Source organism: Carcharhinus amblyrhynchos, unplaced genomic scaffold, assembly GCF_965287045.1.
Source record: "Carcharhinus amblyrhynchos unplaced genomic scaffold, sCarAmb.v2.hapA scaffold_491, whole genome shotgun sequence".
NCBI lineage: Eukaryota > Metazoa > Chordata > Chondrichthyes > Carcharhiniformes > Carcharhinidae > Carcharhinus > Carcharhinus amblyrhynchos.
Genome location: NW_027650231.1, coordinates 94,604 through 118,078, shown reverse-complemented (window position 1 = coordinate 118,078; position 23,475 = coordinate 94,604). Strand labels below are relative to the sequence as shown.

Genomic DNA, 23,475 nt, shown 5'->3' with positions numbered 1-23,475 from the left:
TAATGGAGATTTCCTCCAACGGATCGACAACTCCCTTCAGGACACTTCCAGACAACAAGTCCCTTTCCTTTGTGAATACTGACGCAAAGTATTTATTCAGGATCTCCCCCATTCCCTCGGGGTCGAAATATAGTTCCCCTCCTCTGTCCCTGAGAGGACCGATTTTTTTCTCTAACAACTCTTTTGTTCCTAATGTACGAATAAAATGCCTTTGGATTGACCTTAATCCTGTCTGCCAAGACCATTTCATGCCCCCTTTTCGCTCTTCTAATCTCCTTCTCCCCCTTTATTCCTCCAAAGCTCTCTCTGTCCTCAGTTGCCTGGACCTAACATACTAATTAATTGTCACTTGTTAGTCTTGTTAGCCTTTCTGTGCTGATGATCGAGAGTAGACTGATGGGATGGTAAATGGACAGATTGGATTTGTTCTCTCCTTGTTGTTTACTGTCATATCTGGGCAATTTCCCACCATTTTGGGTAAATATCAGTTGTTGTAGCTCAACTGGAACAGCTTGGCTAGGAACAGAGCAACTTCTGGAGCAGTAATCTTCAGTACTGGAATATTGTCAGGATCTGTGGTCTTTACAGTATCCATTACCTTTAGATATTTCTAGACACCGTGTGGAGTGAATCGAATTAGCTGATGACATATCTGTGAAGCTGAGGACCTCTGGATGGTTCAGTCACTGAAGTTAGTTACTAATGTTTGGGCCATATCTTTTGCACTGATGTGTGAGTCTCCTCCGTCTATGAGGATGGGATATTTGTGGATCCTCCTCCTTCTGTTATTTCATCGTCCACGACCATTCACAGTTAAATGTGGCAGGACTGCAGAGCTTCGATCTGAGCCAAGGAAACCAGAATTTCCTGAATGAGGAAAATCTCCAGTCAAACTGTCAGTGATATGAAACAAGATTTTCGGATAATCCTTTTCCTATGTGAGGATCTCCTGGGAAGAGGGAACTCCCAGGAATTCCCAGAGATAGAACACTAGCCATTCCTGCAGTAAATATAGAGCCTGTTTACTGTGGAATGTAACGGGAGACACCCCTCCCCTATAAACTAATCAAACAGAAATATATCAACTTTCTAATGGGAGAATAATCTTTCCTTGTTGTATAAAATCTAGGGGATGGATCTTAAAGAAACAGTTAGCACAGTTTCACACTTTAACTCACCCTGAGATATTATACAGGTGATATAATGTCAATAGTTAAGAAGTACAGAGAATCCTGAGAGATCCACCCTCACAGCTTTACCATTTAACTCTCAGTAAAATCTACAATTCTTATAAAATCCTGGGTTTATGTAACAGCAGAAATGATTGGAATTTCTGGAAACGTAGCAGGGTCAGTGAGATTCAGAAAGGTAATTCTGATGATCAGGAAATGAGACCAGAATGTGGGACATGTTTAAAATTACTTTCTTGTTCACAGGATGTGGGCATCTCCTCCTCTAGGGGCCATTAGCAGTGGGAAATAAATGCTGGTCTAGCCAGCGACACCCATATCCCATGGACAATTCAACAAAATATTGTTCCTTTTGTGGTACTGCCTGCCAGATCGCGGTGTCAGGCTCCTGGCATAAACCACTTCTGCAATCTCCCCCCACAATCTCCCCCGTGGCAGATGCACCCCTTGTGCTGGGGCCCTGCCTGGGGAAGAGAGGATGACACCTCTCCCTCACGGTATCGGGCAGCTACACATGGTCGGCCTCAGAAAATCTAACAGCCGGTTTTGGTGCAGACATTGTTGTGGTGTGACTGACTGTGTGTCCATCCCTGCAGCTTGTATAGAGCTCTGGTTTATGAGGGGGGTGCAGGCGCAGTGAGTGGGGCCACTCAAGGGCAGGTTGGCATCAAATCCTTGTGGAAGATTTTGAAGGCTGTGTTCAGGTGAGTGTCATTCATCCATCGGGCAGCCATTCAATAGGCTGCTGTGTTCAGGGGGGATTTAATACTAAAGATTCAATTCGAGAGAGGGAATGATCACATGTCAGGACAACACTAGTTCACTGCAGGGCAGCAGTGTGGATAATATGTTTGCAAATGTACAGGGCACTGGTGAGGCCGCAGCTGGAGTACTGTGTGCAGTTTTGGTCACCGTACTTACGCAAGGATATTTTGGCCTTGGAGGGAGTGCAGAGGAGGTTTACTAGGCTGATGCCGGAGTTGAGGGGGTTGAGCTATGAGGAGAGGCTGATTAAACTAGGCTTAAAGAGGTGGATGGGGGTAAGGCAGTTGACGTGGTATACATGGATTTGGAGAGGGTGCAGAGGAGGTTTACTAGGATGTTGCCTGGTATGGTGGGGAGGTCCTATGAGGAGAGACTGAGGGATCTAGGGTTGTTTTCGTTGGAAAGAAGGCGGCTAAGAGGGGATCTTATTGAAACATATAAGATGATTAGAGGTTTAGATAGGGTGGATAGTGATAGCCTTTTTCCTCGGATGGAGAAAGCTAGCACGAGGGGGCATGGCTTTAAATTAAGGGGGGGTAGCTACAGGACGGATGTCAGGGGTAGGTTCTTTACCCAGAGGGTGGTGAGGGATTGGAATGTCCTGCCTGCTGCAGTTGTAAATGCGTCTAGTTTGGGGGCGTTTAAGAGATCTCTGGATAGGTTTATGGACGAAAAGGGATTGGTATAGGCTAGTGGGTCATTGTTTTTGTAACTGGTCGGCGCAACATCGTGGGCCGAAGGGCCTGTTCTGCGCTGTAATGTTCTATGTTCTATGTTCTATGTTCTATGTTCTATGTACTCGTTAGAGTTTAGAAGGATGAGGGGAGATCTCATTGAGACGTATAAGATGATGAATGGGATGGATAGGATAGAGGTGGAGAGACTCTTCCCGCTCAGAAAGGACAGTAGGACTAGGGGGCACAGCCTCAAGATAAAGGGGGGGGCGGTTTAGAACGGAGTTGAGGAGGAACTTCTTCACTCAAAGGGTGGTGAATCTCTGGAATTCTCTGCCCGTTGAAGTGGTGGAGGCTGCCTCGTTAAATATTTCTAAGACGCGGGTTGATGGGTTTTTGATAAGCGAGGGGATTAAGGGTTATGGGGAGAGGGCGGGAATGTGGAACTGAGCCACGACAGATCAGCCATGATCTTATTGAATGGCGGGACAGGCTCGAGGGGCTAAATGGCCTACTCCTGCTCCTATTTCTTATGTTCTTATGTTCAATGGATGGAGGACTTGCATGTCTGCATTGGGGGCATGAGGTAAGTGGGCAGCCATGTCTGTCCGTGTGTGTTGCGGGGGGATGTTAGGGGTTAGCGATGCGGTTAGTGACGTGGTGGGCGGCTGTTGTAGGGGCCAGCCATGAGGTCAGCGGTGTGGGTAGGGTTGCGAATTGTTGTAGTAGCTAGAGATGAGGCTAGAGATGTGGGGACAGGTTGTGGGTGCCATCAATGAGGCCAGCAATGATGTGTGTGTGTAGGGGGGTGGGGGGGAGTTCGGTGTTGTGGGAGCCAGCGATGTGACTGGGGTGTGTGTGGGGGGGTGGGAGGGTGGCTGGTCGTTGTGGGGGCCAGCGATGAACCCACGGATATGTGTGGGGGGTTTGACGGCAGTGATCTGGATCCTGGGAAGTGTTTTCCACAATCTCTGAGTGATTTGTACATTGACCAACAAAACGGCCCTGGCTCGATCTCATTGTACTAAATGAACGATGGAATCGGGGTTTCTGATCATTTCATTGGCTGGTTATCAAGGAACCTTTGGAGTTTGAACTCTGCTAACACAAGTGCTTGTTTCTAAAGGCAGTGTGAAAATCCCAGGAACCAAGCAGACATGGAGAAATCACACCTGGAAGAAATGACTAATTCCAGCTCACAACAAAACCCTGGCCAGGTTTTAATTTCTAACAAAAACCAACCTTAAGTAAAGTGACAAGCGTGGGTGGTGTGGGGGCAGAGGGGTTCACATTGGGTGGCGTGGGGGCAGAGGGGTTCACATTGGGTGGTGTGGGGGCAGAGGGGTTCACATTGGGTGGCGTGGGGGCAGAGGGGTTCACATTGGGTGGTGTGGGGGCAGAGGGGTTCACATTGGGTGGTGTGGGGGCAGAGGGGTTCACATTGGGTGGCGTGGGGGCAGAGGGGTTCACATTGGGTGGTGTGGGGGCAGAGGGGTTCGCATTGGGTGGTGTGGGGGCAGAGGGGTTCATAGAACATAGAACATAGAACATAGAACATTACAGCGCGGAACAGGCCCTTCGGCCCACAATGTTGCGCCGACCAGTCTTATTTTTAAAAAAAAACATTGACCCACTAATCTAAACCAATCCCTTTTCGTCCATAAACCTATCCACCAATCTCTTAAACGCCCCCAAACTAGGCGCATTTACAACTGCAGCAGGCAGGGCATTCCAGTCCCTCACCACCCTCTGGGTAAAGAACCTGCCCCTGACATCCGTCCTATAACTACCCCCCCTTAATTTAAAGCCATGCCCCCTCGTGCTAGATTTCTCCATCCGAGGAAACAGGCTATCACCATCCACCCTATCTAAACCTCTAATCATCTTATATGTTTCTATAAGATCCCCTCTTAGCCGCCTTCTTTCCAGTGAAAACAACCCCAAATCCCTCAGTCTCTCCTCATAGGACCTCCCCTGCATACCAGGCAACATCCTGGTAAACCTCCTCTGCACCCTCTCCAAAGCCTCCACATCCTTCCTGTAATGTGGGGACCAGAACTGCACACAGTACTCCAAGTGCGGCCGCACCAGAGTTGTGTACAGTTGCAACATGACGCTGCGACTCCTAAATTCAATCCCCCTACCAATAAACGCCAAGACACCATACGCCTTCTTAACAACCTTATCTACTTGATTCCCAACTTTCAGGGATCTATGTACACATACACCTAGATCCCTCTGCTCCTTCACTCTATTCAAAGTCCTCCCGTTAGCCCTATACTCAACACATCTGTTATTCCTACCGAAATGGATTACCTCACACTTCTCCGCATTAAACTCCATCCGCCACCTCGCGGCCCAGCTCTGCAACCTGTCCAAGTCACCCTGCAAACTTCAACACCCTTCCTCACAATCTACCACACCTCCGACTTTGGTGTCATCAGCAAACTTACTAATCCACCCAACTATACCCTCATCCAGATCATTAATAAAGATTACAAACAGCAGTGGCCCCAAAACAGATCCCTGAGGCACACCACTCGTAACCGAACTCCATGATGAATAATTACCATCAACCACCACCCTCTGTCTCCTATCTGCTAACCAATTCCTGATCCAAGTACCTAAATTACCATCAATCCCATACATCTGCATTTTCTGCAGAAGCATACCATGGTGAACCTTATCAAACGCCTTACTAAAATCCATATATACCACATCTACTGCCTTACCCCTATCCACCTCTTTGGTCACCTTCTCAAAGAACTCAATAAGGTTAGTAAGGCACGACCTTCCCGCTACAAAGCATGCTGACTATCTCTAATCAATTCATTACTCTCCAAATAACTATAAATCCTATCCCTAATAATTCTTTCTAAAACCTTGCCCACTACAGAAGTAAGACTCACTGGTCTGTAATTCCCAGGGAAGTCTCTGCTCCCCTTCTTAAACAATGGGACAACATTCGCTGTCCTCCAATCTTCCGGTACTATACCAGAGACCAACGACGACCTGAAGATCAGAGCCAGTGGCTCTGCAATCACCTCTCTTGCCTCCCATAGAATCCTAGGGTAAATCCCGTCTGGACCAGGGGACTTATCTATTTTCAACCCATCTAGAATATCCAACACATCCTCTGTATCAACTACAATACTTTCTATTTTACACCCCTTCACCCCAGTGACCTCCTCAGCTACATTCATATCGTCCTGCGTGAACACCGAAGAGAAATAATGGTTCAATGCCTCTCCAATCTCTTCCGGTTCCACACACAACTTCCCCCTACTGTCTGTAACTGGCCCTAATCTTGCCCTAACCAACCTTCTGTTCTTGACATACCTATAGCACGCCTTAGGATTCTCCTTAATCCTATCAGCCAAAGTCATCTCATGCCCTCTTCTAGCCCTTCTTAACTCCCTCTTCAACTCCCTCCTAACCAATCTAAAGCTTTCTACTGCACTACCCGAGCCCTCAAGCCTCATCCGAACATAAGCCTCCTTCTTCTTCCTAACCAACAAATCAACTTTTTTTGTGCACCACGGTTCCCTAGCCCTACCAATTCCTCCTTGCCTGACAGGGACATACCTATCACAGACCCGCAGTAGCTGCTCCTTGAAAAAACTCCACATTTCAGACGTTCCTAGTCCCTGTAATCTCCTAGTCCAATCAATGTTCACATTGGGTGGTGTGGGGGCAGAGGGGTTCACATTGGGTGGCGTGGGGGCAGAGGGGTTCACATTGTCGCCTCACAGTCCTTGAGACACAGGCTCGATTCCCGGTTGGGTCACTGCCTGTGTGGATTTTGCACCGTGTCTGTGTGGGTTTCCGCTGGGTTAGATGTGTGGGTTAGGTGCCCTGGCCATGTAAAATTAGCCTCTTGCGTCCCAGGATGCGCCGGTTAGAGGGATTATGGGGGTAAATGTGTGAGTTGCGGTAATAGGGTCTCAGTGGGAATATTGTCAGTGCAGATTCATTGTGCCAAATGGTCTCTTTCTGCATCGTGGGGATTCAATGATTCGATGATAGGGAGTGCTCGGTTTACACATTGCAAGTGTAATGCTTATGCAACTACAGAAAGTTAACATTGTGCCTTTATTCACTGCAGATGTTAAAACACAGTAAGAAGTCTCACAACGCAAGGTTAAAGTCCAACAAGTTTACTTGACATTAAACCCACAAGCTTTTGGGGTTTCCCCTTCATCAGGTGAGTGGAGAGTTCTGGTCTCAAACAGGGCATATAAAGCCACACACAATTTACAGAACACTGATTAGAATGTGAGTCTTTACAGATAATCAATTGTTAAAGGTGCAGACAATGTGAGTGGAGATAGCATTAAGCATAGGTATTTTGTCCAGACAGTACAGTAAGTGAGGTTTTGCAAACCCAGGCAAGTCACAGGGGTTACAGTTAGTGCGACATGAACCCAAGATCCCTGTTGAGACCGTCCTCATGTGTGTGGAACTTGGCTATCAGTTTCTGATCAGCGACTCTGCGCAGTTGTATGTTGTGAAGGCTGCCTTGGAGAACACTTACCCGAAGATCAGAGGCCGAATGCCCGTGACCACTGAAGTGTTCGCCAACAGGAAGGGAGCAGTATTGTCTGGAGATTGTCGCGTGGTGTTCATTCATCTGTTGTCATAGTGTCTGCATGGTCTCCCCAGTGTACCATACCTCGGAACATTCTTTCCACATCATGATGTTAAAACATGCAGGTATGCAAAACAGGGCTATGGGCAGAGAATGGGGCAGTGGGATTAGTTTGTTGATTTATACGTAGCAATAGGGATTGAGCAGGACAGGCTCATGTATTTGGGGATTCATACAGGGCTATGGAGAGAGAGTGGGATTCATTTTGGGATTGCTCAAATGGCTATGGGGAGGGTACAGGCAGTGACGTTACTTTTGGGATTGATCCAGGGCTATGACAGTGCCGGTTAGTGGTAATAATTTGGGATTGATATGGGGATTGTGGAGAAAATGGGACTTTGGAATTTCATTGCAGGTTGATACTGGGCTACTGAGAGACAGTGGGGAAGAGGGATTAGTGTGGGAACGAATACAGAGAGATCAGAATCAAGCAGGACAATGTGATTAGTTTGGGAATTGATGCAGAGCTATGGGAGAAAGTGGGGCAGTGCAGACTCAAGGCAGACAGTCATTCGAGGCTGGAATTGAATCCCTGTCCCAGATGCTGTGAGGCAGTAGGACTAACCATTGTAACACCCTCCCATTGCTTCACTGCCGACTTGAAGTTTGCAAGCAAAAATGAGATCAATTGTTTTTGTTATCTCAGGACTCTCGTCTGTTCATGGCTTTTTCATTGTTGTGATGATCAGTGTCACTGGGTATGTCACTGCTTTCTTGACCTGTTCTCTGAACTTGGACTGAGTTACACCATAAATGAATGTGTTTGTGCAGCAATTTAAGTACAGCAGCATAGATCCAACGGTTGTACACACGTATTCGGGAAATGTCATGTATATATACCCTTTAAATTTAGTATAAAATACATCAACAACATTGACAGTCCACAGGATTATGAAGGCACCAGATATGGTGAAGATAAGAATTATAGACTTCCTTCTGCTCTCCATTTCTGGGTCATTCTCCTTCTTGCTCTGTCCCCTCAGTCTCTTACATACTTGGCTGGCCACTAAAATGTATCTGATTGCCAGAGCATTGATTAACAGAATTAGAATGAATGGGGTAACTGGGATGACAATCTTTTCCAAGGAGAAATATGCCTTCCACCCAGGATGAGTAAAGAACCCTGGTGTTGGTTTAGTGAACCATGGTACATTATCAATGATCTCCCGAGGTACATACGTAAAGTACCAAGGCATGCATTTTAGACAAGACAGAATGCAGACTGTTGCAAGAACCACAAGCGAAGTCCTCTTCGTGCAATATTGTTCCTTTAGCTTTGGGAGACAGATGGCCACAAACCGATCAAATGAGAAGGCTGCAGTGAACCAGACAGAACAATCCGTGGCTATCTCCGACAGAACTTTCTTACCAGCCCTGACAGGGGTGATGTCAAGGAAAGACACTGGGAAATGAAATTGATTGACTTGGCCAAGTATGACGTCAATGATAACGTAAAGTAGATCTGCAACTGCCATTGCCACGAGGTAACGAATGGTGATGGCGGAAAGGCCTCACTTTCCCCCAGATAGGATCACAATTGTCACTAAATTAACTGCAAGAGACAAAGGAAAATGATACAGAAAATTAATGATTATTTATTCTCTGTGGCTTTATCAGGCAGTAAATATTTTATGAGCAAAGGCTGTGATGTTAGCCATTAAATTTACAGCAAAGTCACCCCAGTACCTAAGAAGGGATGGAGAAATAAATTAATCTAATGGATCCTGTGAGTAAGAAGTTTTCGGAAGGCCAGTATTTGAAACTGTTATAAAGCTTATTATACTCGATAACCATATAATTACAAAATGTAACATATATGGGCAAAGGCAACACGGATTATTGAAAGAGGAATTATGTATGACAAACACATTACTCTTTGAGGGCTTTCCTTCGGGAAAGGGGAAGTGGATAATCTGAGACCATCATTCAGATACCACATGAAATAAGTGCCGCTGATCTAACAGGTAATATTTTGGATTTCAATATATATTCTATCCCCCTCGCTATAAAGGCCAGCATCCCATTTGCCTTCCTGGTCACCTGCTGCACCTGCAGACTGGGTTTTTGTGACTCCGTTTAATTCCATTATTTTTCCAAAATTGTACATTCCAGCCCTTCTGTTTACATGACAGAAATGTGTTCCACTATCGTTTTTATTCACAAAAACTCTTCCAGAAGACAAAGAATTTCTCAAGATGTTTTATTCTATGCTTCTGTTGAAAAGAACATTTCCAAATGTATTGTGGTCGAACTTTGTGAGTAGGCACAGAGTTATTGCCCTCGATGCATTTTCCAGCTTTATCTGAGAACATCTTTGTGCTCTTGTTTTCACATTGATATCTCAGTCACTCCGAGTCGTACGCCTCCGTGTTATATTTGACTCCGTTTTTCACAATTAGAATCTGAACAGGAAGATTGCTGTCCTTCATTCCTCACTGTTATTCACAATAAATATCCAGATGTGCGGTGGACGAAAGTTCCGGAATATAAAAATAATCTGTTGTTCAGAAAAAAACTGCTCCAGCTGTATCGTGGAACTGTACTTTTCTTTCCAATACACTCTGCTTTTTATGATAAGAAATGGCATTGCTCTTTGTAAGATCATCCCTGTATTCTTTTCTACAAAATCGTCCAAGACGACTGCAGAATAAATCAGTGTCACTTCTGGTTCGCAAAAAAAAAAGCTACCCTCTGACTGAGACACGGTAGCAGTAGTGTGTGTCATCTACAAATTGTACTGCAGGAACTCACCACGTTTCCTTCGGAAGGAAAGGTTTACCAGGATGTTGCCTGGTATGGAGGGTCTTAGCTCTGAGGTGAGATTGAGTAAATTAGGTGTGTTCTTCCTGGAAAGATTGAGGGGCGACCTAATAGAAGCTTATAAAAGGACATCGATAGGGCGGAACAGTTGGAAGTTCTTTCCCAGGTCGGAAATAACAAACACAAAGGGCCAGAATTTCAAGGGAAGGGGGGCAAGCTTCATTACAGATATGTGGGGGACGTTTTCTACACAGAGGGTGGTGGGGGCCTGGAATGCACTACCAAGCAAGGTGGTTGAGGCGGACACGTCAGGATCATTTCAGCCTTATCCCAATAGCCACGTGAACAAACTGGGAATAGTGGGATACAGAAGGATCGTCTAGTTCGGAACATATGATCGGTGCAGCCTTGGAGGGTCGAAGGCTCTGTTCCTGTGCTGTATTGTTCTTTGAAGGAAGTTCCAAAGCCACCCCCCCACCACCACCTTCCCCACCCCACGCACCCCCATCGCACCACCACCTATAAGGACCGGAGAGGATAAATACCCGGGAATACTAGAACCTGGAACTTTTTCACTCAGAGGGTGGCGAGTGAATGGAATCGGCTGCCGTCGGTGGTGGTAGAGGTGAACTCGCTGGGGTTTTTTAAGAGACTTCTGGATGAGTACATGAGATTTAATGGGATTGAGAGTTACAGATAGGCCTGGAAGGTATGGATATGATAGGCACAACTTGTGGGCCGAAGGGTCTGTTTGTGCTGTAGTGTTCTATGTTCTGTTATGTTGCAGCCGTATGAGGTGCTGGTGAGGCCACACCTGAACTACTGTGTACAGTTTTGGTCTCCTGACTTGAGGAAGGATATACTGGCGCTGGAGGGACACAGATAACATTCAGTAAGTTGATTCCGGAGTTGAGAGGGTTGGCTTATGAGGAGAGACTGAGTAGACTGGGGCTATACTCACTGGAATTCAGAAGAATGAGGGGAGATTTTATAGAAACATATACGATTATGAAGGGAATCGATAAGATCGAAACAGGACAGTTGTTTCCACTGGAGGGTAAAACTAGAACCGTGGGGCATGACTATAAAATAAGAGAAGCTGATTTCGGACTGAGTTGAGGAGGAACTTCTTCACACAAAGGATTGTGAACCTGTGGAATTCCCAGCCCAGTGAAAAAGTTGAGACTAACGTATTGAATGATTTTAAGGCAATTTAGATTAATTTGTAAAGGAAATCACTGGTTATGGTGAGCAGGTGGGTAAGTGGAGCTGAGTCCACAGAAAGTTCAGGCATGATCTTATTGAATGGCGGAGCAGGTTCGAGGGGCCAGATCGCCTACTCCTGCTCCTAATTCTTATGTTCTTATATCCTTATATTTATGAAATGGATGTCAAGTCGCTTGTCATGCTTCTCTCAGCAAATACCCAGTCATTCAAATATATCGCCTGAGGCTCAGTCAGGTCGTTCAATATTGGTGATCCCGTTCATTCTACATGATCGACATTGCTAACCCCTTTCCAGAGTAATTTTTGATATTTGTCCGAGTTTCTGTGCTTTTCCCTGTTGTGGAGATTATTGAGTCATTAGATGAGGGATGACAGGAGGTGATGAGCTGCTGAGGTTACAGAGATTTTGGTTGCCCTGATGCAATGAGACATGATGGAGACTGGCTACTGGGATGTCCTCCGGCTAGAACTTTCTGACTGCATGAAGATGTACTACTACAGCTTATAAATCTGTTTTGAGAGTGGGACATGACCTACACAATGATATTAATGGACAATTATGGGACACTTGTGGAAAAGCCTGATACCGTGACTGATGCCACGTTGGACGAAATGGATGATTGGCATTTGTGGCCTTCCCTCCCACCCAGTCAATGTGATGACACAACACCTTCAAATAAGAAATAAGAGACAGACAAGAAGCAGTGATTAATGCAAATTTATTTCATGGCAGGACTGAGACAGCTGGTGTGAGGGAGTCTGCCTGATCAGAGAAATCATGAGTCACAATGTCCTGTAGCCTCGGACAGCCTCACAGCTCGGTGCATCTTGTAATTGGATGTCATTGATGTACGCAGCAATGGTGGCCCCAGGGGCAAAGGTCGGGTTTCTCAATCATTCCCGATCCGCAGTGACCTTTGAAGCAAAAACCACCAACGGAGGTGCATCCGAAGTCATCACCTGTAATCAAGCAAGGAGCATTGATTTGGTCAATAATTCTAGGGGTGGAGTGAAGGTGGCGATCTTTGAAACATCCCCACATTATACCTGTCAATATCACACTCAAGGTGAAGTACTGAGGAACACAGTGTGACATAAAATTACATTTCTGACTCACGTCCTTATCCAGATTCACCTTAAATGTATTCATAAAGTCATCTGAAAGCCTCCTCTTGGGTAGGAGATTGAATATTCTCACCACTCTCTGGTCAAAGACATTCCTCCTAATTCCTTCACGGCACTGTGATTCCGATAGCACCTAGATTTTAACTCTAGACCACAAGTGGAAAACTTTCACAACTTCCAGTCCACAAGAATTTTCCACATCTTAGTCACAAAACAAACAATTAGTGTTGAAACCGAATACAATTCACCACGGGGATTTTTGATGAGAATTGTCACATTAATTCACTCATTCCCGACCTTGGCAAATACCAGGGCAGGTGGCCAGAAGCCTCCTGCTTTATCACATAACTTCAGAACAAATCAAACGGGGACAGGCTGAAGAGGTTTTAGGGAAATAATTCATTGGTCTTTTTCACTGGGGTTTTAACGCCACGGCAAATGATGCTTTGGTTCGTATGAGCTGGACTCTAATGGCCCGAATTGGAGGAGTTGAGAGAACTTGGCGAACAGACTGAATAAGATTGCAGAGATAGTGAATTGGCGAGGCCATGGTTAATTTGAAAACAAGCATGAGACTTTGAATGCTAAATAATTAAATGGACTCGAACCAAGGTAGCTCGGTGGATAAGGAGTCCCTGCGTGAACAGGACTTGGTGAGAGTAAAGACATTTCCGCAGCTATTTGGAAGGTGTATCTTTACAGAGCCAGGTGTGCATTGGGATTGTGGTGTATACAGATAACCAAGGGCTGGGTTTGGATTGCAGCGGTTGATGAGATAAGACAATAATATTATCGAGTGATGCTGTACAGCTTGTAGTAGGCAGTACCAGAGGTATGCGATTATATTTGCATGTTGGAATGGAATAACACACCTATGCTACGGAGAGTTTGCTCCAGCACTTACCTCCAGTTTTAGCCCAATCGCCTCTCTTATCCAGGATGTTGCTGTGGGCCAGTGACATGACACCAAGCATCAAGAGCAGTGTTTTCATCATCTTCGGTTCAGTTTGTCACCTTACTTTGCAAGTGGACTGGAGTTATATCACTTCAGAAAGCATTATCTAGTTAATGATCATACACCCCCTCTGCGGATTGGCTAGAACTTGGGCGTATTATATTGTCAGCTCAGTAACTGACAGCGATAATAAGTCCAATCATTGACTCAATATTTCTCCAAGGAAAGCCTTTGATTAATAACCAAAGCAAAACCTGAGGGAATAGAACTGATTTATAGAAACAAAGTGCTTTGATTAAATTGACTCCTTTCAGCAGGACAAGAGGTCATTGGAGAACAGTATTTCCAAATTTTCATGAAAAACACAATCCAAATGTATCCAAACATCCTCCACCCACGGCGCACACTCCCCACGCAGCTCCCCAATGGCCTGACACAGTTTCATTGTCTATTTGTTGATGCTTTTCATATTTTGATTTTTTTTAATAATGAATGTGTTTCCACCACCCTTTAAGAGAACGCAGTGTAGATCATTGATGCATCAAAAATAAATTATCTACAACTTTGATATGGCCCTGATCTCCCAACAGCAACCTTTGAAATATTCCAGCTCCATCCATTGATGAAGAGTTTGGAACAATTCCTTTGCGCCCTGAGGCCAATGGCTCAGAAAACGGCACACAAAACTAACAAAGCTCATCAGGACTTGCTGTTGGCAAGATATTTCGGCACACACTTTGTCTGTCACATTACCTGTGCTATGATATTGACTCCAAATCAAGGGTATTTCATTGGATGTAGGGACCTTCCAATCATCGATTTGATGGTAACAGCACGATAGTAATACAAATCTTTACCATTTCTACATTGGATCTAAAGCCCATTGAACATCATGGAATCACAGAATGACTGATCAGATATCTGTTGCAGCGTTAATGGAGTCCATTCTGCCTTTTGCAACTATAGCCGTGAAAATTGGATTTTTGGCTCAGTGTTTTTGGCTTGTGTGTTTTTTTTTCTCTGTATTCCTGAATAGTGTTTTTATTCAAATAATTTCCTCTTGCAGTGCCCTCTTGCCCCGACACATTTTTCCCGCTCTAACTACGCAATGTGTGGGTGCTCCAAATAGATTACTGCCATATGGAAAGGCAGGGGATGAACAATTCTTCAAAGACATATAGCAACGGCTCATCAAAATTGGCCTTGTAAGGGGCTTTCACGTCCTAAGAACTTGTAATAATGAGATGTGGAAGGTGCCTGAATATTGGGTCACAGTTTTGGGGATCAGACTGCATTCCACGTGAATACAACAATTCCATTCTTGCCATCTGTGTTGCAACATGTTTTGCTGGTTTTGAGCTGTTGTATATTTACCTGCATCACGGAACTGGCCGGCCACCAGTTGCCATCCTGTCTGATGGCCGTGAACATGGTATGAGGATCTGAGAGTGATGGATCAGATCCAGCCTCATATTGACTGAATATGAAGACAATTCATAGGCCAACATTCAACAAGGTTGTGTAAAAAAATGACCTGAATACAATCAGCCAGATTGTTCCCCCTTAACCATATTTCACTTGGCTATGATAAATCTACCAAACGCTGCATTAAAAATACCAATTCCTCTAGAATTGATTCTTGTTTGCAGAACACCTATTATAAAGATTCAGAGATATTTGTTTGTTTATAGTACAGACATCTGTAATTATTCATCTATTTCCTTCCGTCGCTGGGATAGAAATCATCCTACACTGTGGAGATATCATTCCATAATCCCATTATTTCCTGCATTTGTGTATCATTACTTTTTCCAGATCTTCAATGGGTATTTTATGTTAATTTGATCTGTTTCACTGGTGAGACACACATCTGTAGCTTGTCGCTAGTTTTCTGTGAAAGGCTCACTGGGCTGTTTCCGAGAAGAATTAAATGTCAAAAAAAAAACTTTGTTTAGTGTCTGGAGTGATATAGAGGCCAGTTCAGGGAGACTATAACTGCACTGTATCCTCTGCTCCTGGTTTTATATTTCCCATGAATGGTTTTCCCATTCAACAGAATAGTATCATTGTAATGTCACTGTGCCGATAATCCAGAGACATCAGTAAATGGTCTGGAGATGTGGGTGTAAATCTAAACGCCACATTCGAACAATCTCAATATAATTCACTCATTCTTTCTGTAATGAAAAGATGGGTCCAGAAATGGTGACTCGAAACTGGGAGATTGTCATCAGAGCTCATTGTAATTGCAATGCCCGATAAAAAAAAGGACATTTGCTGTGCTTATCTTATGATTCAGTTATTCTGCAACAGAAGGTGGGTATTCGAGACGTGGGGGCAATGCCAGCTCTCTGTAGAATCATCCGCTCAGCCTCATTCCTCCTGCTGTGTGCCTGCCGCTCTGGGAGAATTTTAGCTTTGTCAAGTGAAGACCCCATGCCCTTTTTTAAAGTCTTTGATCATCTCACCTTCCAGCATCATTTACAGGGGCACTCATACTTGACAGAGGGTCACTTCTAAATGACAGGGGGCACTCCTGAATGACGGGGCACTCCTAGTTGACATTGGCATCCTAGTTGAGGTGTGGGCACTCGTAACAGTAATAGTCCCTGCTGCAAATCCAAATGGGGGGCACCCCAATCGAGATAGAAGGCTCCATTATTAGTGATAGGGAATTCTCCAAATCGACAATCCATATTGAGGAAAGGGACACTCCTAATTGAGACAGCCACCACACCTAATGGGGGCACTCCAAATCCAGAACTGGGGCACTCCAATTTGAGATGGGGGCACTCTAAATCGAGATGGAGGGGACTCCCAATCTGGATAGGGGTACACCAAGTCCAGATAAGGTACATTCCAAATCAAGATAGGGCACTTCACACGGGTACTCCAAACTGAGGTAGGGTACAGGAGACCCCCCTACTCAATTAGGAGTGCACCCTGTCATTTAGGAGTGTCCCTGTCCATCAGGAGTGCTTGTGGCAATTTTTAGTGCCCCCTGTCAATTAAGAGCGCCCCCTGTCTCGATTTGCAAATGCATTTTGATAATGTATTTCAGACAAGTAAATAAAGTTCTACTATCACCTAACCAGGTAGAGAAAGTCACCAGGAAAGATCCGGTTATGAGGCTTGTGGAGCTTGTCCTGAGAGGGAGGACGGGTAGACAGCACCCAGAGTTATGGTGATAAGTGTACAGAAGCTGGGTGTTGACAGTGTTGTTGGATGTTTATTCTGGGCTATGGGAGCCCCATTCCCCTATAATTAAGAGGAAAGGTGCTGGAACGGGAGCACCAAGAGCACCCGGAGATGCTGCCAATGGAAGAAATAACAAGAAACTGCTTGAGGTGCTACCCAAATGGAAGAGAAAGTGGGATGATGCGAATGTTGCCTTTGGGGGCAGAGGGCACTGCCCTTAGGGACAGAGGGTGCTACCCTTAGGAACAGAGGGCACTGCCCTTGGGGACAGAGGGTGCTGCCCTTGCCACCTCTTCCAGGCTGGGATTATCCAATCTACAGCGAGAAACTGCTTCATCACCATGTGCCCTAGTGAACCCAGACTGGCTGTCAATCATTCTGCTGGAGTGGGTTCCTCTTGGCTGTGGTTGTTGCATAAGGTTAAATCTCACGGGATCCAGGGTGATGTAGTTAAATGGATAAAAAACTGACTTGATGACAGAAGCCAGAGAGTGGTTGTGGAGGGTTGTTTTTCAAACTGGAGGTCTGTGACCAGTGGTGTGCCTCAGGGATTCATGCTGGGCCCACTGTGATTTGCCATTTACATTAATGATTTGGATGAGAACATAGGATGCATGGTTAGTAAGTTTGCAGATAACACAAAGATTGGTGGCATAGTGGACAGTGAAGGAAGTTATCTCGGATTGGAACGGGATCTAGATCAACAGGGCCAGTGGGATGACAAATGACAGATGGAGTCTAATTTAGACAGATGCCAGTAGATACATTTTGGTAGACTGAACCAGGGCAGGACTTATTCAGTTAATGGTAGGGCACTGGGGAGAGTTACAGAACAAAGAGATCCCGGGGTACAGGTTCATAACTCCTTGAAAGTGGAGTCACAGGTGGACAGAGTGGTGAAGAAGGCATTCAGCATGTTTGGTTTCATTGATCAGAACATTGAATACTGGGGTTGGGACGTCTTGTTGAAGTTATACAATATTTTGGTAAGGCCACACTTGGTCACCCTATTATAGAGAGGATATTATTAAACTAGAACGCGTGTCCTTTGTTTGAACAGAGGGGAGTACGGTAGGATGAGAGAAGAATTGGCGAATGTGGACTGGGGGAGCGTGTTGGAAGGTAGGTCTGCTGAGGAGCAGTGGAGGATCTTTAAGGAGATCTTTCTTGGTGCTCAGCAGAAATTTATTCCGATGGTTAAAAAGGACCGTAGGAGGAGAGGTAATAAGCCGTGGATAACGAAGGAGGTGAAGGAAAGTGTTAAATTAAAAGTGGAGGCGTTTAGAAGAGCTAAGAGTAGTGGGCGAGAAGAGGATTGGGAGAGGTTTAAATGTCAACAAAGATTGACAAAGAAGTTGATAAGGAAGGGTAGGATAAACTATGAAGCTGGGCTTGCGCTTAATATAAAAAAGGATAGCAAGAGTTTTTATAAATATATAAAAAGGAAGAGGCTGGCTAGGGTGAACGTTGGTCCCTTAGAGGATAAGAAGGGGGACTTAGTGGTAGGGGATGGGGATATGGCTGAGGTCCTGAATAACTTTTTTGTTTCTGTCTTCACGGAGGAGGACGTGAATAATTTGCCGGGTGTTAGAGATGGAAAGGTGGTAGGACTGGAGGGTCTTAATGACATTACTGTTACTAGAGAGGCGGTGCTCGACAGACTGGAGGGGCTGATTGTGGACAAGTCCCCAGGACTGGATGGAATGCATCCGAGGGTTCTGAAAGAAATGGCGGAGGTGATAGTGGATGCCTTGGTGGTTATTTTCCAGACGTCGCTGGATTCCGGGGAAGTGCCGGAAGATTGGAAAACGGCTAATGTTACGCCGTTGTTTAAGAAGGGTGCCAGGCAAAAGGCAGGGAATTATAGGCCGGTTAGTTTAACGTCTGTTGTAGGTAAAATGTTAGAATCCATCATCAAGGAGGAAATAGCGAGGCATCTTGAGAGGAATTGCTTGATAGAGCAGACGCAGCACAGTTTCGTTAAAGGGAAGTCGTGTCTGACAAATTTATTGGAGTTCTATGAGGATGTGTCTAGGGCGGTGGATAGAGGAGAGCCGGTGGATGTGGTCTTTCTAGATTTTCAGAAGGCGTTTGACAAGGTACCTCACAGGAGGTTATTGCAGAAGGTCAGGGGACATGGAGTTGGGGGTAGGGTGTTAGCGTGGATAGAGGATTGGTTGTCAAATAGGAGGCAGAGACTGGGGGTCAATGGGTGCTGTTCGGATTGGCGGATGGTGACTAGTGGAGTGCCTCAGGGGTCGGTGCTGGGGCCTCAGCTATTTACCATTTATATAGATGATCTGGAGGAGGGAACCGAGTGTAGGGTGTCGAAATTTGCTGATGACACCAAGATTGGTGGAAAGGCAAATTGTGCGGAGGGTGTGGAAAGTCTGCAGAAGGATCTAGATAGGCTGGGCGAATGGGCCAGGAAATGGCAAATGGAATTTAATGTTGGCAAGTGTGAGGTGGTCCACTTTGGTAGGAATAATGGTAGGAAGGATTATTACTTACGTGGCGAAAAACTGCAGCAGGCGATGGTGCAGAGGGACCTCGGGGTCATTGTGCATGAGTCGCAAAAACCCAGCTTGCAGGTGCAGCAGGTGGTCAGGAAGGTGAATGGGATGCGGGTCTTCATAGCGAGGGGGATTGAATATAAAAGTAGGGAGGTCTTGCTGCAGCTGTATAGGGCATTGGTGAGGCCACAGCTGGAGTACTGTGTGCAGTTTTGGGCACCGTACTTATGCAAGGATGTTTTGGCCTTGGAGGGAGTGCAGAGGAGGTTTACTAGGCTGATGCCGGAGTTGAGGGGGTTGAGCTATGAGGAGAGGCTGAATAAACTAGGCTTGTACTCGTTAGAGTTTAGAAGAATGAGGGGGGATCTCATTGAGACGTATAAGATGATGAATGGGATGGATAGGATAGAGATGGAGAGACTCTTCCCGCTCAGAAAGGACAGTAGGACTAGAGGGCACAGCCTCAAGATAAAAGAGGGGCAGTTTAGAACAGAGTTGAGAAGGAACTTCTTCACTCAAAGGGTGGTGAATCTCTGGAATTCTCTGCCCGTTGAGGCGGTGGAGGCTGCCTCGCTAAATATTTTTAAGACACGGGTTGCTGGGTTTTTGATAAGAGAGGGGATTAAGGGTTATGGGGAGAGGGCGGGAATGTGGAACTGAGCCACGACAGATCAGCCATGATCTTATTGAATGGCGGGGCAGGCTCGAAGGGCTAGATGGCCCACTCCTGCTCCTATTTCTTATGTTCTTATGTTCTACCTATGCTACAATATTGACTACAAGTCAAGGGTATTTCATTGGATGTAGGGACCTTCCAATCATCGATTTGATGGCAACAGCATGATAGTAATACAAATCTTTACCATTTCTACATTGGATCTAAAGCCCATTGAACATCATGGAATCACAGAATGACTGATCAGATATCTGTTGCAGCGTTAATGGAGTCCATTCTGCCTTTTGCAACTATAGCCGTGAAAATTGGATTTTTGGCTCAGTGTTTTTGGCTTGTGTGTTTTTTTTCTCTGTATTCCTGAACAGTGTTTTTATTCAAATAATTTCCTCTTGCAGTGCCCTCTTGCCCCGACACATTTTTCCCGCTGTAACTACGCAATGTGTGGGTGCTCCAAATAGATTACTGCCATATGGAAAGGCAGGGGATTAACAATTCTTCAAAGACATATAGCAACGGCTCATCAAAGTTGGCCTTGTAAGTGGCTTTCACGTCCTAAGAACTTGTAATAATGAGATGTGGAAGGTGCCTGAATATTGGGTCGCAGTTTTGGGGGTCAGACTGCATTCCACGTGAATACAACAATTCCATTCTTGCCATTTGTGTTGCAACATGTTTTGCTGGTTTTGAGCTGTTATATATTTACCTGCATCACGGAACTGGCCAGCCACCAGTTGCCATCCTGTCTGATGGCCGTGAACATGGTATGAGGATCTGAGAGTGATGGATCAGATCCAGCCTCATATTGACTGAATGTGAAGACAACAGGCCAACATTCAACAAGGTTGTGTAAAAAAATGACCTGAATACAATCAGCCAGATTGTTCCCCCTTAACCATATTTCACTTGGCTATGATAAATCTACCAAACACTGCATTAAAAATACCAATTCCTCTAGAATTGATTCTTGTTTGCAGAACACCTATTATAAAGATTCAGAGATATTTGTTTGTTTATAGTACAGACATCTGTAATTATTCATCTATTTCCTTCCGTCGCTGGGATAGAGATCATCCTACACTGTGGAGATATCACTCCATAATCCCATTATTTCCTGCATTTGTGTATCATTACTTTTTCCAGATCTTCAATGGGTATTTTATATTTATTTGATCTGTTTCACTGGTGAGACACACATCTGTAGCTTGTCGCTAGTTTTCTGTGAACTGAAAGGCTCACTGGGCTGTTTCCGAAAAGAATTAAATGTCAAAAAAAAACTTTGTTTAGTGTCTGGAGTGATATAGAGGCCAATTCAGGGAGACTATAACTGCACTGTATCCTGTGCTCCTGGTTTTATATTTCCCATGAATGGTTTTCCCATTCAACAGCAATAGTATCATTGTAATGTTTGGTTTAGATTAGTGGGTCAATGTTTTTTTTCAAAAATAAGACTGGTCGGCGCAACATCGTGGGCCGAAGGGCCTGTTCCGCGCTGTAATGTTCTATGTTCTATGTCACTGTGCCGATAATCCAGAGACATCAGTAAATGGTCTGGAGATGTGGGTGTAAATCTAAATGCCACATTAGAACAATCTCAATATAATTCACTCATTCTTTCTGTAATGAAAAGATGGTTCCAGAAATGGTGACTTGAAACTGGGAGATTGTCATCAGAGCTCATTGTTATTGCAATGCCTGATAAAAAAAAGGACATTTGCTGTGCTTATCTTATGATTCAGTTATTTTGCAACAGAAGGTGGATATTCGATACGTGGGGGCAATGCCAGCTCTCTGTAGAATCATCCGCTCAGCCTCATTCCTCCTGCTGTGTGCCTGCCGCTCTGGGAGAATTTTAGCTTTGTCAAGTGAAGACCCCATGCCCTTTTTTAAAGTCTTTGATCATCTCACCTTCCAGCATCATTATAGGCAGCGAATTCCAGGTTAATATAACTCACTGCATCATAGACTCACACAGTGCAGTAAAGGCCCTCCGTCCCATCAAATCCACACTGACTGCAATGGGCAACATTAATTTGTACTGATTAATCAGCTGGGGAGAATGTGAGGTGTGAATCATCAGGAAATATCACAGGCCATCCCTGACCGGGTGCCATGTGCCCATGTTGTATATTACCTGTGAGAGCAACTCCTGAATGTCCATCACTGTTCCCTGGCTGCCAGTGGGTCAGTCCTGCCAGTGCGAGAAAAGGTGTGGATCGTAGTGTCCGTGACTGGGAAAATGTCCCATTGTACATTGTGTGAGAATAAGTAAATTGGCGAGACCGGATATTAAAGTTGTCATGTTAAATTCCCCTCCCTCTCAGTCAATATGCTGAGACACTGACCCCAGAGAACAATCAGATAGAGTCAGGGGGGACAGTCATGAACGCAGCTACTTCTGTTCACATGATTCAGAAAACAGTGGGTCAGAGGCCATTTAATCACCCACTGCAATAGATCCTGAAACATGGAACTGTGACTGTCTTCAGTTGGTTTAATGGATCGATCTCACAGTGGGGAACATATTCTCTGGAGATAATGGTTTGAAGTCTGCGGCACTGCCGGAAGAAGCAGCAATATTCCCGGATCCATTCATTTCCTGAGCAGGATTCAGTTCTCCAGGTGCTCCATTCCTTGAGGCATTCTGGGAAACAGAAAAATGATAACTTTCAGGAATCTGTGGGGTCCACATTTGATCCCAGGTGAAATGGGAAATCTGGCTGTGCAAAGTTCTTTCCCATCAATGAGAACCATGGAGAGCACTGCTGGGCACAGTGTTCAAACTGGAGGCTAAATGAGTGATTTAGGACCAAAACTCGACAGTGTCTCCAGTTCTGTGCTAATGATGGATATTGATGTTACAGATGTGTCCATAGTAAAGTCCCCAGTGCTGCGGTATTAAAGACTATGGATTAAAAACAAAACTGTGCAGATCTCCATATGTGGTCTCAGTTAATAATATGGAGATCAGGGCTGTGCACAGTGATTGCAGTGTGGCCAAATAGAGGATTAAATCTGTCTGGATTGTGCACCATTATCACACAGTTCCCCAAATGACAGATATGAATACAAAAGTTGGGCTGTGCTCCAATCGTGGTCCAAATGAGGCAAATGGAACAAACATCTCCAAGCATTGTCTAAATGAGAGTTAGGGATACCGATACGATGTACACAGCAAACAATATTGTCGGTGATATTTAGTATCAGCGCCCTACCAGTGATATCCGATATTGAGGGGACAGCTGTGCAGAATGCTGATGTATAACAGTGAGATATGGAACCAAAGGAGAGTGCTTCAGGATATGTGCAACTGAGGGTGATGGAAGGCGGGTTTGTGCACAATGAACCCATCAGTGTCTACATGAGGGATTTGGATTTCAGAAGTGTGCACAGTGCTCCAACTGTTTTCAAGAACAGGGAAATGGGGAAATGAGCAGTACTTAATATTCCAGGTGTGGTCTCAAAGATGGTTATAGATACAGGATCTGCACAAAGTGCTCTCATGGTTTGCCTGAAAGGGGGGTTACTGATACAATAACGGGGTATACAGCACCGACTGATCCTGGAGTGATGGAGTTGCAGACCACAACTGTACAGTGATGACACTGCTGTCCATATGACAAGTCTGGGGATCCACAATTAGCTCAGTGATCCATGTGTGGTCTACCCGAACCACGTGGAGACGATAACTCTACACAATGTGCTTCCTGCTGTCTAAATGAACGGCCTTGATATCAGAGTGGGACA

General features: G+C 45.1%; 1 protein-coding gene across 1 annotated transcript in view; it reads left to right on the top strand.

Annotated features, from left to right (window-relative positions):
- Positions 1–3,210: 3,210 nt before the first annotated feature.
- The window catches only part of LOC145339477 (NACHT, LRR and PYD domains-containing protein 3-like), a 45,762-nt gene continuing 25,497 nt past the window's right edge, over positions 3,211–23,475 (top strand). Inside the window, exons 1-2 of the mRNA XM_080183945.1 lie at positions 3,211–3,215; positions 8,552–8,660. Of these exons, the coding sequence (XP_080040071.1) occupies positions 3,211–3,215; positions 8,552–8,660 (114 nt within the window). The remainder of the gene's footprint in view (positions 3,216–8,551; positions 8,661–23,475) is intronic.